At 46.5% G+C, this 15,483-nt stretch overlaps 1 protein-coding gene across 1 annotated transcript in view; it reads left to right on the plus strand.

Moving 5' to 3' along the window:
* Positions 1 to 9,247, plus strand: part of synpo (synaptopodin) — a 21,379-nt gene extending 12,132 nt beyond the window's left edge. The window contains exons 3-4 of the mRNA XM_083686592.1: positions 924 to 3,127; positions 5,845 to 9,247. Coding sequence (XP_083542718.1) covers positions 924 to 3,127; positions 5,845 to 6,744 — 3,104 coding nt within the window. The 3' untranslated portion in view covers positions 6,745 to 9,247. The remainder of the gene's footprint in view (positions 1 to 923; positions 3,128 to 5,844) is intronic.
* The last annotated feature ends 6,236 nt before the right edge of the window (positions 9,248 to 15,483 follow it).

A 15,483-nucleotide genomic window follows, 5' to 3' on the forward strand; every position in this document is an offset into this window, starting at 1 on the left:
GTGACTGTTTGAATTTCAAATGGTTCATTATCAATAAGGTTGAGCTAGGGCCTTGAAGGAATATGACCAAAGGCATGTTGGAAGCCCAGGCAGGGAATTTTCTCGGCAGTTAAGGAATGCTCTGGGAGGGACCAGTGCAGATGGCAGAGGAAATGCTTCTGCAGCTTGGAATGGAGCTCTTAAGCCCAGACAATAAACTACTGCCATTTCCAACAAAAGCCTGTTGTTTTTATCACATTTTCAAAATAATGAGCATGGCCATTGTAGACCTATTTCATGACAGAAAGTGCAGGGTTTTTTAGTTTTTTTGGGGGGGGGTTACACCTCACTGCAGAAAGGCTTGTATTTATTCAGCTTCAGTCAAGCAGCTTTTCACATCTCTCTTGTGAACATTTTTATTTGAATCTTCTCAAACTGTCTACAATTCAGTCTAGCCTTAATGACGACTATGTGCAGCTCCGGTCTGCAAAGTGAAATGTCAAACCAGACATTTGTGCTCTGCCTCTCATTCTACATCGGTTGGAATTAAAAGTGCAGCGGGCAATCAAAACCATATGTACCCGAACTATTATGTGGGTTTTTAAATAGTATATGCCTCCCTAGACTTGTTAAGCATTTGTCCTCATTGGTTCACACTGTTTCTTTTTACATTTACAAGCTTTTGTTGAAACAGCTTTCTTTGTTTGCTTAGATGGTAGTTTACGCACATGCCTAAGCTATTCTGAGGTTATGAATTTCTCTTGTGTTTATGAAATTACGTTCTGTCTGAGCTCTTTTCTGCTCTCTCTTTCTCTCTCTGTGTCTTTCTTTGTCTGTTTGTGTCTAGACAGACACAAGGCATTATGAAGTCATCCAATCGCTGCTCTTATTCAGTTATAGATTTCTCTCTCTCTCTCTCTCTCTCTCTTTTTGTTTATCTCCAGGCCTCACCAGAAGTGCTAGTCTGTCAGAGAAGGAACTGAAGGAGGCTCGTGTGAGGAGTCAGATTATCGCGGCCCAGCTCAACGTTCCTTCCAACTCCAACTCCAGAGGCGTCCAGCTCTTCAACCGACGCAGACAGAGAGTCAACGCCTTTACGCTAGAGAGCTGCGGAGAAGGAGCGGGGGACGACCCAGCGGAGAATGAGAAGGACGGCCCTCCTCTGAACATTGTGACATGGGAAGAGAAGGGCAGTGAGGGGCAGACGGATAGAGAACTGAACCGGAAGAACAGCGCCACAAAACCACCCTGGTCACCCGTTGGGATAGCATACAAGGCCAGTGACATCATGGAGGATCCCAGTGAACCTATCTACGAAGTGGTGGACGCAGTGGACGGGGTCATACAGGAGAGACACTTCCTGCCTGTGAATGAGAAAGAAGAAGAGCAGATGGAGGAGGAGGAGGAGAAGGAAGCGAGGAAGAGGGACGAGGTCCACGGGGAGCTCCAAGGTGAAGAGAAGGATGAGATTACCCCGGAATGCCATAACACCAGCCCAGTACAGTTGAACCCCGGCCCAGAGGAAGTGGGGATTAATGGGTCGTACACAGAGCCGGTTCCTCCTGGAGATCTCCCCAACGGCTGCCCCAGTGCCCAGGGCCCTGGGAGGGTCTCTGTGTCCCTGTCCAGGCAGACGCCCACCATCACCAACAGGACAGCCAGGCCCTTCTTCTCCCCGCCTACGGTGCAGGGTTCAGAGGCTAGGAGTCCAGTCATGGACATCCCTCCCGCTCCCTCCTACTCCACTCCCCCACTCCCCACGTTCACCGGCCCCCGCCCGGTAGCATTCTCCCCTCCACCCCCTCCTCCGTCATACCCCACCCCTCCTCTACCAGCCTTCACCAGCCCACCCCAAATGTCTCCTGTTGTGTCCTCCCTTGCCGCTCCAGTGTCCCAGTACATCCCTCCCGCTGCTCCCCCAGCAGTGTCCCAATACATCCCTCCCAACCCACCACCAGTGTCCCAGTACGTCCCACCACCAGTATCCCAGTACATCCCCCCCAACCCACCACCAGCGTCCCAGTACGTCCCACCAAAAGTGTCCCAGTACGTCCCCCAAACAGCACCCAGGCCCGCCACCTTTGTCCCTCAGTTCATTGAAGAACAGAAGTCCCAAGCACCAATCAAAACGGGCATCCTGGATGAGGGCGTGGTCAAACGGGGAACCAGGAAGTCCATGTTCACGTTCAAGGAGAAGGTTGTGGTGGCCCCTAACCCGGAGCTCCTGTCATTGGTCCAGGGGGCTGACGAGAGGAAGAAACATGGACACAGATCAGTGCCAGAGCTGGCGTCTGAGGAGGAGCTCCTGGCTCTCGGGGCTGAGGCCTCTAACTTCTTGGCCAAGGAGGAGGTCCGAGCTGAGGCAGCCATGGTGCCGGAGTGGTCCTCATGTCTCAAGAGCTCCAGCACCAGAGCCAGGGCAGAGCACAAGCCTGAGCAGGCCCTCACCAACGCAACGGGGAAGGGGGCTGAGCTGTTCGCTAAGCGGCAGTCCAGGATGGAGAAGTATGTGTTGGAGAACCAGAACGTGGGCCAGATGAGGTCTCCTTCTCCCACCATGTCCTTGCCGCCATCTTGGGTTTACCCGTCAAGCATGCCCGGTCGGGTCAAAGCCATCGCTAACAACTCTAACATCAGCGCTGAGCTCTCGCGGACCCTCAAGACCTCACAGCCTGTCCACAGGAAGCCCAGCCAGCCCCCGGCCCCGCCTCCGCCCCCAGAAAGCCCCCCATTGGAGAACGGCTGCACCAAGATAGAGATGGAGCTATCACGGCACCAGCCCTACCAGCTCAACTCCTCCCTCTTCATTCTGAACCCCATCAAGGATCCGATCAGCTCCTTACCCAGGGGAGCTCCGCCTCCCAAGCCTGTGGTCTCGTCCCAGGCCTACTCCAGGCAGTCCTCCCTCCCCACCAATCCACCCCCCCAGTTCAGTAGCCAGGCCCGCTTCAGGCCCGCCCCAAGCTTGTCCCCTCAGGTGCCTCTCAGCCCAGCCGGAGGGGTGGGATCTGTGGATTACCCTCCACACGACAGGGCTGCTCCGGGAACCAGGGAGCCCTTCTCTCCAGAGCGTGTGGCCTCGCCGCGGTCGGGTTACCAGGCGCCCAGACCCACGTTCTCTGCCAAGAAGGCAGGGATTGAACCCCAGGTGTGGAGGCCCTCTCTCTACTTCTGTTAGATGCTCTGTTTATATGACCAAAGCAGACATAATGAGCCTTAATGAAGATATCTCACACAGAGTAGAATATATATTGTTTCACAGCAGAAGCATAACATAGATTATTTTTATACACTAAAGCCAAATATATTTCTTGGAGTTCCTTGCGGATTTGATGATTTTGTGGTTGAAAACAAGCCTGCTATGCAACAAACACAGACATCACGGCCATGCACACCGTAGTTCCAGATTTGAAACCACAGCCGAGTATTTATTAATGTCAGTTTTAAGAGTGAATGTTAGCTTTAATTTGAACAAGTCACCAAATCTAAAGCCACTAAGTGCTCCTTAGAGTTAGAGAACCCCCATATTCTGTCAATTCTAAATAACTTTGAGATGAGAAATGGGCTTCACACTTTTTCCGCTGTTTTTCCCCAAAGTCTCCAGGCATCAGAGTGACACAGCCTTACAAAGCACTTTAGCAGATGCTCTGGCGTCTGGTTTATGATCTATGATTTGCCATTTAATCCGCGCTCACAGACATGAAAGTAGCAGTGAGGGAACTCCCTTAATGCCCCAGTGTCTTTAGAGGAATAAACTGCTCTTACTCTGCTTTTCAAATGTTTTCTACCAAATTATATGGTGTGTGCTTCGACTCCATTGATGTTGGTAATTTACAGACTGCATGCTATCTTACATAATGCACTTAAATATTATTTCATGACTTGACTGAGCAATAATTCCACGTTACATGTTTTGTTTTTAGTTTTTTTCATAGAACAGCTTAGAATCAACAATAGATGACTAAACCAAAAAAACATTTTAAATAATCTGGCATAAAAACAAAAAAGAAGCCAGCTGTAGCCACTAACAATGGGGCATATGTTTTTCGTTTCTCATACCTCTCCTTTCTTCTGATTCTGTTTCTCTCCATATACTTTCTTTTGTGTTGGACTGTTTCTCTCCTGATTAAAGCTTTATCCTAACCCCCTCTTATGAGGTTCTTCTTCTTTGTATCTTTTCTTCCCCCGTCCCTCCCTCTATCATCCTGTTTTCCTCTCCTTTACTACTATACTAAATAGTACTTTGTTCTTTGACTGTCCTACCTTTCCATGATATTTTACCACCACTATTGATATTTTACCTTGACATATATGTATAAAATACAGCACAGTTTTAAGTCTATGCTGCCAAACGCACAGTTTGAAACGAGAAGAGACATCACCGCAGGGTACATACGATGCTTATAAGCATTCACACATGAGGAAACAAAAGGTTTCAGAAGCCTGAGATGAAACACCTTGAATATGAGTGATGACATTCCAGCCCTGCCCTTTGTTAAAGACCGGTCTTAGCTTTTCAGAAGACCCCAAGGGGCTTGTTAAACCCTCCGACAAACAGACTGACCCTAGCCTGGCCTTGCCCTCACTTGTCTGCTGGGAAACACACCATAGCTTTGGATAGAAGGAGCCCTGGGGCTCTGACATGGGACCAGTGTATCCTTCCTATACCCTGACCTCGAACTGACAAACTGACCTCAGATCAGTGTCCAGGGACACGTTTTTCCTACTCTGTGAACACTAGGGGTGCGTTCCAATTCCTCTACCTTTCACCGAGAAGAAGTGTGCACTCTTGAACTTCCCTTCCCCTCATACATTTACAGTGAAAGCGTTGGATTGGTGCAAGCAATGACTGGAGAGAGTTGTCGCCATATTCCTTACACCAGACCATTCCTTTTAAATCCACAAGGGGGAGTGTACAAGTGCACTCTTCAGAAGGGTTAGGGTTAGGGTTAGGGTTAATCAGAACGCAGCTTAAAGTAGATGAAGGTGAAAAGCTACCCAACAGCCTCAGCAGCGTAACAGCATAGCCCACCATAAAGGTTAGCCACCTCAGCTGGTCCAAATGACGGTAACCCGAGAGGGACACTAGAGACCAGGTACATCACTGGGCTGGTGTCCAGTTGCGTTGAAGCAGTACACAAAGATGGGAGGTGATAGCCCGGATGCCAGTGAGCCTGTTTTAGCCAAGTTGTTGTTGTCTTGCCAAGGCAACGAGGTTGAATGGTGCACTGGCTTGGGAATTAATAGTTAGTGCTAGAATTCACTATGTATGTTAAACAAGACACCCTTAAATCACCAAGCGGAGTCCACAGTGTTGTGCATGTGTCTGTCAGTGGTTTGACACCATCCCTCATTCCATTCCATGCATTAGAATAAGCCTGTCCTCTGATTTTTACCTCCAACCCTAACCCTGGTGTCTATCTATGCTGGATACAGTGTGGTTGGGAAGCATTATCATGGCTGGGAACCCCTTTACCAATCTAATGGCTCCATTTTCTATAAGGCAAGCTGCCACACATTCTTTCCATCTTTCCATCTCCATAAACTGGCTCTCCTCATGAAGTTGATATCATGTCTTTTCGGTATAGATCTAACCCATATGTACAGTACAGTGGAGGATGGTGGAGGTAGAAATCGGAGGACAGGCTCATTGTAATGCATGGCCTGGAATGAGGAACGGTATCAGTGTTACAGTGAGCCCGTCCTCTGATTTCTACCTCCACCAGCCTCCCTGTATGTACAGTAGTAGCTGTGCGTCCCATAGTGGACCTGGACCTGAGTATCTACATAAACACAAAGTATACGTCCTTCCTATTATTATTGACATTAGCCTGGAGTCTAAAACTATCTCTGCTTTTCCCACAGACGAGAAAGGAGTCCCCTCCAACCCCGACCCCTACCCTCACCCAGATCCCCACCCAGACCAGGACGCCCCAGTTCACCAGACGATTCAGCAGCCCGGAAGGACCCGCCAGTGGCATCTGGTCACCCAGCCTCCATACCACCCAACCCTCCTCCACCACCTCCTCCTCCACCTTCACCTCCAGACCCCTCCACCCACCCACTGCCACCTCTCCTCTCTCCCCTCCCTGGGGATCTAGGTGCCAGTCCCCCATTGTCAACCAGACCACCCATCCCTCACCCACCACCTCCACCTCCACCTTCACCTCCAGACCCCTCCACCCACCCACTGCCACCACTCCTCTCTCCCCTCCCTGGGGATCTCGGTGCCAGTCCCCCATCGTCAACCAGACCACCCATCCCTCTTCCACCCCCAGACCCCAACACCCATCCACTGCCACCTCTCCCCTCTCCCCTCCCTGGGAGACCCGGTGCCAGTCGCCCATCGTCAGCAACCAGGACTCCAAGGCCAACCACCGCCTCCTGGCCAAGAACATCATCAACGCTGCCAAACGCAAAAACAGCCCGTCCCCCGGTGCGCTGAGCGGGCACAGCCACCCCATCTCACCACTAGGGGGCTCCACCCAGGTCTATGAACACGGCAAACCTCCCTTCAGCCCCTTCCAGTCCCGGTCCCTGGGGGCCCAGTCGCCCCCCTTCACCAGCCCCCCCTCCACTCCCACGCGGCTGATCCGCTCCCCGGTGAGGCTGTATAACACCCGCTCGCTCACCGACTCAGACGCCTCCGTGGAGTCAGAGGACTCGGGTCTGAGGTCCCCCGGCGTGCGCACCTACAACACCTGCCCCCGGGCGTGGGGAGGGAGCCTGAGGGTGAAGAGAGGCAGTGTCTCTACTGACCTATAGGGGGAGCCAGGGGCCGGCCGAGAAAACAAAGAGCTCAACCCACACGGTGAAGACACACCAGGAGGAAAAGGGAAGAGACTGAAGGAGGTTTTTGACAATTCTAGAATCCAATGACCCTTACAGCACCCTCTGGGACCAACCAGCTCCTAGCTCGCCATGTAGCAGAGAAACTGATGGCGCTGCTGTTTAGTGGTTCTACATTCCAATGACTTAAAGAGCCAAACACGTTAAGACATCCCCCCAGAAGAGCCACTCCGACAATCTCTAATCATAGAAATTTGATCACGAAAAGGAAATTGAAGGGATTGTAAGATCCAAAGTAGTGTCTGTAACTGTCAATGATTGATTATTGATTAAGTTGATGTTGTGTTCAGGCTCAATGCATGTTACAGTAGCCTAGATTCATGATACAGACATGAATAATCTAATTATTGAATAATCTAATTATTGTATTTTACGGAGGACTATCTTATCTAAGATTGTACCAAAAAACTGTAAGGCCAAAGAGAATATCTGGATTCAGTGCTTTCCAAACAGTGTTACTCCTCCCCCCCCCATTAGAATGTGTGTAATGCCCAAACAGTTTTGTAGTTCTTTTGTATATTTTTAGATATTGATGGGTATACATTTGAGTAGTACAGAATATAGTAAAACATGGATTGACATGATGTTTGCAGGTCTGACACAAGTCAAACTGGGGAGAGATCTATGGATGTGCGGCTGCAGGGAGCCAGGAATGTGTAAATACTGTGTATCGCTTATTCTGGACTATGCTTTCATCAAGAAATTCCTTTGAAAGTTGATGTAATAGTAGAACGGACTATACTCTTCAGTGAATGAGGTAGAAGAAGTAGACTGGGTACAGTAGTAGTTTCTTTAACATTCCATAACCTTTGTATGTTTTGAGGAAAGCTGGCATTGTGGTTTTGATGATATATCATAAATGTACCAAAAACGTACACTTACAGTATATGCTTTGAATAGGGGGAAAAAAAGCTTCTTATGCATAATCATGGCAGTGCAATAATCCATGTATCACCTCTGTGTATATATGTTGTTTTACGTACTGCTTTTGTTCAAATGAATGTACAGTGTGATGGATAGAGGGGTAGACAGAGTGTTGAATGAGAAGGCTTATGTAGGTGTGTTAATCGATGGGACGCTTAAGATCCTTTTGAATCAAACCGGATTTCTGGGATAGGTCGAAATTCTTGTGCAGTGGGAATCCATGGTTGGATTAATTCACTCAACAAACCTATATTCACAATGGGAAACATTTGCTTTGGCCTTATCCTGACCTGGAAACCGTGTTTGATTGAATAGTGCCTTACACAATGTTACTGTTCAAATACAGTAACTGTCTTGCACCAATGGCAAACTAACAAAGATTGTGGACAGCAAATACAGCATTATGAATTGCTAAAACCAGACATGTACTGTACGAAATGAAATGATGTTGTGAAATGCTGTTGTGTCGTTTTAGAGACAAACATCTGTGTGCGAAGAAGGTATAGACAAGGTTTAACGGCAAGTTATTCCACAAGAGGTTGAGAGAATGTTGCTGTCAGATGTTTGGTTGCTTAACCAAGGTTCGGATAGAAGACTAGGATCAGAAGAGAGGGTTTGTCAAGTGACCTTGCAGAGGATGGCCTGTATTCCACATACCTAAGTTAATCCAATGCACATGCACATTTTCAGTTTTGTTTTGTTTTTCTTTTGTTAAAGTTTCACTTGATTTTGCACTTCTATTCGTTGAATTCCTACGGCACACAGTATTTAACTGACATTAATAGCCTGATCAGGTGTCATTGCCCTCTGCTTCTTACCGCTACTGTAAGAGTCGGACCACACAGTAAACAACAACACAGCATAATAGCCTGTTGACGTGATGGAAGCAATTAGCAGTAAACGTTACCAGTGCACTTCAACCCTCAGCGGGTGTTGTATTTCAACTAAGGGGTCACCAATGTCTATTTACACCATGTGCATGCATAGAAATGGGAGGACGGGCTCATTGTAATGCATGGAATGGAATAAGGAATGGCATCAAACACACACATTACAATGAACCTGTCCTCCGATTTCTACCTCCACCAGCCTCCCCTGATGTCAATAGTGGGATCACAGCACACGCAGGAGTGTGTCCCCCCCTGTCCCCGGGCACATTCACACAGGCCTGACGGCATGAGCAGATGTCTGGGTATTTACATGTGTGTGTGTTTTGATTGACAGGGACACCTGCTCTAATGGTGACTTGGCACCTTGGGCAGTAATAACCTTCTCCCTGTCATGGATGGGTTTCAACCTGGGTGGGTGAACCCTGGTCAACCCCACAGTATATCTGGCCCTGCTCTTGAAAAAACAGCATAAACCTATTAATTTTGTTTTTGGGTACCACGGTGAGGACTCGGGTTATCAACAAGACTCATTATGTAGGCCACCCATCCCTAATTCTGTGTTATTTAAATAACTGAACACAAACTAAATAAAAGTGATGACACTAATGACATTGATATTGTGTGTTTGTGGTGTTTTTTCTCTATGTCTGTTCCAAATTAGCACGGTGTTCTTTAGTGATAGTTAATACGTATATTTCATTTATAACTGAAATCTAAGAGTGGTTAATCATGAGGCAGTGTTCAAGATGTTCTGCTTTTTATCAACGCAGATGGCTTTTTATGTGATATGGATCAATGAGAAGGCCTCCAATACACATTCATCATTCTGTGCACAACCCAGCTGCCACCAAGAGAAAATCTATATGTAAGTCAATCCAGCAAACAAGCAAATGCATGCAGACATCTGCTTCGGAGCCAACTGGTCCCTTGTGTATTAAGTATGGAAGGAGATACCGTAAACAGTATACCAACATCAATATATTCATGAGGGACATCTGTCATGATAACCAAGCCTGTTAGGAGATCCTCTACATAGTTCCCACTGCTGTCATGACTGCAGAGTCACTACCAATCTTCCGCCGTAGATTGAAGACCCATCTCTTCAGGCTACATCTTAACAGTCCCTCCTAAAGACCTCTTCACCCCCACTACCCCCCTGTACAAGTTTCTCTCTTGTTAATAAAATAATATTTATTTATTTTTTAAATCCTTCTTCTAGCATTGTGACTGCCTATGGCCCCTGGTCTGAGCATTGATTACTTCATCTTATGATGACTGATGGATAAATGATTCACTTACTTAAACAAATGTATTTGTTGTAAGTCGTTTTGGATAAAGGCGTCTGCTAAATGCCATAAATGTAAATATAATAGTTTCTAAACCAAGGTATCTATCTACTGGGCCTAACTTTTAATCTAGATCAGAATGCTATCCAGGATCAGATCTGTCTGGCAGATTTTGAGTAGTATAGGAGAAATCAGCCAGCTCGATCTGATCCTGGACAGCAAAAAAAATAATCTGGATCATTCTGTATTTCAGTATTGAAATATTGGGCCCTGGGTAAAAGCAGGCTTTATTGACATCATAAACATTCTGCAGTTTATAAGTCAGTTCTGGGGGTTTCACCTGATGAAACCATTAACAGTAAAACTAGGATGTAATAAAACCTCAGCCATGAATACTGATGAATACTGTGCAAGTGTGTGTGTGTGTGTGTGTGTGTGTGTGTGTTTTTTCACCTGTAAACATTATGAAGCAATGATATTTCAGTGATTTACAACTATGCATAGACTGCCACCTGTAGGACTCAATGGGAAGTTTGAAAGTAACATTTAAAAACACCATTATCCATCATGCATTGCTTTGATTACTTTGGTGTGCGTCTAGCTTGCATTTATCATCGCTAGGGATCAACAGGATACAAGAAGGGACATAAACAGGGGTTCAATGCATTTTTATTGAACTATGAAAGGAGAAAGGTTGTAAGTATGAGGTATATCCTAGGGTTGTAGAAGTGTTGTGTTGGGTTGTAGGAGGGTTGTGTTGGGTTGTAGGAGGATTGTGTTGGGGTTGTAGGAGTTGTCTGTAGGAGGGTTGTGTTGAGGTTGTAGCAGGGTTGTGTTGGGGTTGTATTGAGGTTGTAGCAGGGTTATGGGAGGGTTGTGTTGGGTTGTAGCAGGATTGTGTTGGGGTTGTAGAAGGGCTGTAGGAGGGTTGTGTTTGGGTTTGGGAGGAGGGCTGTGTTGAGGTTGTAGCAGGGTTGTGTTAATAATAATAATAATAATAATAATGCATTTTATTTGGAGGCGCCTTTCAGGTCACCCAAGGTCACCTTACAGAAAAGAAGTAAAAGCAAAAGCATGACATCAATCATTAAAAACAAAACAAACAACACATCAAGATAAAAACAAGTGAAGTGCAGAGTGTCCAATTTATAGATAGTATGCCAGTTTGAAAAGGTGGGTTTTGAGTTGGGACTTGAATGTTGTGATGGAGTCTGACTGTCTTATGTATGGGGGGAGAGAATTCCAGAGCTTGGGTGCTGAGCAGCTGAAGGCTCGGGCACCCATGGTGCTGAAGCGTGTTGGGGTTGTAGCTGGGTTGTAGCAGGGTTGTGTTGGGGTTTGGGAAGAGGGTTGTGTTGGGGTTGTCAAACTCCTTCTCGCTCTTTGCTTTTCCCAAGCTCCTTGAGCTTATCTTCATAAAGAACCTTCACCCTGGTCCAGACGGCCCTCTCTGCCTTCCTCTCAGCCTCCACCCTCTCCATCAGTCTGGCCAGCCGTGACTTCTTGGGGGTCTTCTCCCCCATGGCCAGTGGAGAGGCTGGAGAGGCTTCCCCTGGGACCTGTACAGACGTAGTACGGAACTTACACTGTCCTCCTCCAACATCTCCATTTCCTCCTCCACTTCTGCTTTCTACCTCTCTAACTTCTGGCCGGTCGCAAGGATGCTGCTCTGCCGTTGGCAACAAAGCCTCGGAAAGACGTGCTGGACAGCTCTCTGGAGAAGACAAGAGCAGGTGCATGTGTGGTTGTCTACACCAAAGACGGGCCGAAGGCTCTTGAGAAGCAGACGGTTGTAGGAGGGAGGGTTGTGTTGGGGTTGTAGGAGTTGTCAGTAGCAGTTGTAGGAGTGTTGTGTTGGGTTGTAGGAGGGTTGTGTTGAGGTTGTATCAGAGTTGTGTTGGGTTGTAGGAGGGTTGTGTTGGGTTGTAGCAGGGTTGTGTTGGGTTGTAGGAGGGTTGTGTTGGGTTGTAGCAGGGTTGGGTTGGGGTTTGGGAAGAGGGTTGTGTTGGGGTTGTAGCTGGGTTGTAGCAGGGTTGTGTTGGGGTTTGGGAAGAGGGTTGTGTTGGGGTTGTAGCAGGGTTGTGTTGGGGTTGTAGAAGGGCTGTAGGAGGGTTGTGTTTGGGTTTGAGAGGAGGGTTGTGTTGGGGTTTGGGAAGAGGGTTGTGTTGGGGTTATTGCTGGGTTGTAGCAGGGTTGTGTTGGGGTTGTCAAACTCCTTCTCGCTCTTTGCTTTTCCCAAGCTCCTTGAGCTTATCTTCATAAAGAACCTTCACCCTGGTCCAGACGGCCCTCTCGGCCTTCCTCTCAGCCTCCACCCTCTCCATCAGTCTGGCCAGCCGTGACTTCTTGGGGGTCTTCTCCCCCATGGCCAGTGGAGAGGCTGGAGAGGCTTCCCCTGGGACCTGTACAGACATAGTACGGAACTTACACTGTCCTCCTCCAACATTTCCACTTCCTCTTCCACTTCTTGGTTGTCTACAGTGTAGACAAGCCAAACCATTTTCATGGATAAATATATCGAGGACATTGAAGATGGCTTCTCCTGTAGAAGTCATTCTTCCTTCTCCTAGCATTGTGACTGCCAATGGCCCCTGGTCCTAGCGTAGATTTGTTTTTCTTATGATGACTGATGTATAGATGATTCACTTACTTAAACAAATGTACTTGTTGTAAGTTACTTTGGATAAAGGTGTCTGCTAAATGTCTAACATGTAAACAAGCAGCAAGGCATGAAGAGAAATAGTGCAAACTTAGAAATGCTCAATGTATATATATTTTGTCTACTCCTTTAACGTTTTCCAGCGTCCGGACCGCATAGTGACCCTTAGCGTTAGTGACAGTGCCCAGATAAACAAAACCAAAGTGTGGATTGAAGTCTGTTCTTGTCCTACTGTAGACTCCTTTCAGTGTAATGAACACATATATGATTTTGTAATTTAGTTGGACTATCTCTTTGGTGATAACTACCTAGATCAGTGGTGGTAACCTGAATTATGAAAACGACCAGTTGTCATTCATTGTCAATGGAAGATGGTGACTTGACAAGACTTTGGGCAGTACGACCCTCAGTAACGTCTTTCTGGCAGTATGCTAACTGGCTAAATTTTACCACAGGTTGTGACATGTAAATTAGCTAAAAGTCAGGACACATTATATAAATGCAAACCATAATGATTGGGAACAAATACATCTTGGCTTAAGTGGTGTACACACATACAGCGATTTTGTCTCCAGACTCCACAGAGGTTGGCATTGGACGATAGCTTGTGGGTGTTTCTGCTTGTGGGCGTTCTACTAAAAAGGCTTAGTTTTAACGGGCATTTATGTTGTGTCCTAACTTATTACCTAATTTAGCCAGTTAGCATTCTGCCACCTTTCTAACAACAGTAGGAACTGCCGGCGATTTCGAAAAAATAGACCCGGGCTGTGTTCCAAAAGGCGTTCTGACGCTCTATCTAGAGCTTATACCAAGTACGGATAGGCACGGTCATGTGATCAACCGTCGTTCCAACCTGAAGTCCGTTAAATATCAAATGCATACTGACTTCTCCTGGCGTACTTGGGAGGTCTGAATAACGAAGCATGGTGGCCAGCATACTTTCAGTTCCTAGTTGTCAGTTGTTGCGATTTGCACACAAGAGGTAGAAGGGAGATTTTGATTTTACTAAACACGAACTATGGCGTGTGTACAAATTTAAGTGAGAAACATGTTTATATTTTAATTAGCTAATACTTTTTCCCCCCACAAATATGGACTAAGCTAGCTAGCAATCGGTAAAAGTAGGTTAACGGACCAATAGCGTTGTATGATGTAGCTAGCTAAGTAGGTCATTTTAACTACTAACCGACCTACAGAAGCTAGATTAACTAACTAGTTGTTCCAGGAAGACAAGACATGTAGCCATCATCACTGCTATCTCCACCACCGCCCAGCAGTTGTAGCTGGCAAAGGACGTGGATGGCTGGATCAGAGTTGGTTACAATATTCGCTGAGGTTAAATCAATAAAGGCAAAGATGTTGTAAACACTATATCCTCTGAGGGGATATTGATACCATCATAATCAATAATGATAGCCATGTCATAGGGCAAGATGGCAATACTTCACCGAAAATCCCGTAACTTGAGATTGAAGATTGGGGAAAACATTGGGACACTTCCAGAGCAACTTGGTCAAAGTAGCCTGAAGTCACACATTGGTGACAGTGTTTTTAAAACATTTCATTCCTGTAGCCTTAAGTGTGATCTTCACCAATCAACTGCATCACACTTAGAAGATACGTCAACACCAACCAGCAGATGCTAGCTCGCTAGTAATGCTACCTGTCTATCTTAATGGCTGTTAGGTCATATTTTCTGCATCTGTGGTGGCAGTTTGCTGACAGTGTACAATTATTTTGTTCAAATATGTTCTTAGCGACACTCAAAACAATATTGCATGCTAATGATGAAACAACATTTTAAGAGAACGGTGACAACACATTTTGAGTATTTTTGCTGGGTGTCAATGGCACAAACCTGTAACTTTCCCCAAAGTGAGGGCTGTTACGCTGAAGTGTTGTGATTCAAATGTAAATTGTTTTGTTTTTTTACTGGTCTACATTCTTGCCAGCCTCTGCCTCCTCAGTCTCCTCCTACCACAGTGCAGGGCTTGTCTCCTCGGCCCAAAGCCAGCAAGCCAAGGAGGCACCAGCTGTGGGAGGTGACAAGTCCTGTAACAGTGGGATCCTCTTCTGTCTGGTCGCACTGGAAGCCAGAACAACATCGCAGAGGGTCGTAATCGCCAAGCCGCCATCGTCCATTGACTCTAGCCACCCCACTGTAGAGCCTTTAACTTTTTTTTTTTTTTTTTAATGAATGAACAATGTCTGGTCTCCTCATATTTCCAGAATTGTCATATCTCAACCAATATTTTACTTTTCGAGATGGCAGCAACTGGTGCCATTTACTCGCTAGTAACTGTGTAGGCAGAACAACAATTGCCGATCGCTTTGTTATGTCTACCTTGAATTACCTGCCTACCAAATCGCCGTGGCTAATTCCTCAGCCGTTTGACCACTGATTTTTATGCCATTTGGTATGTCTGCACATCCCCTGAATATTGTAACAATTAGTTAAGATATTTTTGTTAGCTTTCGTCTGGACTAGCTATAGCTAGCTAGCTAGGTTATGTGAAAGCTAGGCAGAAAATCAGAATGGCATTGGACAATGGCACTGAAAGGGGTGTTTTTGGTAGGATAACGATTGATTCCCTCATAGTCATTTATGCCCAATAAACCAAAACATTTGCTTACTTTCCACGGTAGTGTGTAACTGGGGACCATTTGCTGTATCGGGCCGGGCTCTTCTGGAGAGCAATAAAAACAAGTGGTGTGGTGTTATATTAATGGCTAGCTATGCCTGGGCTCACTGCTGGTCCGCCAAAACTTTGATGCTCCTCTGACAATCATATAAATAATCCATATAATGGCAATAGCATGATATGTCCTCCAGTTGTCTATGCCAGAGATGTAGTAGCTACGTTCAGGTAGTTACCTAAAGCTTGTCGGCAAACGT

Source organism: Argentina silus (assembly GCF_951799395.1).
Source record: "Argentina silus genome assembly, chromosome: 15".
Taxonomy (NCBI): domain Eukaryota; kingdom Metazoa; phylum Chordata; class Actinopteri; order Argentiniformes; family Argentinidae; genus Argentina; species Argentina silus.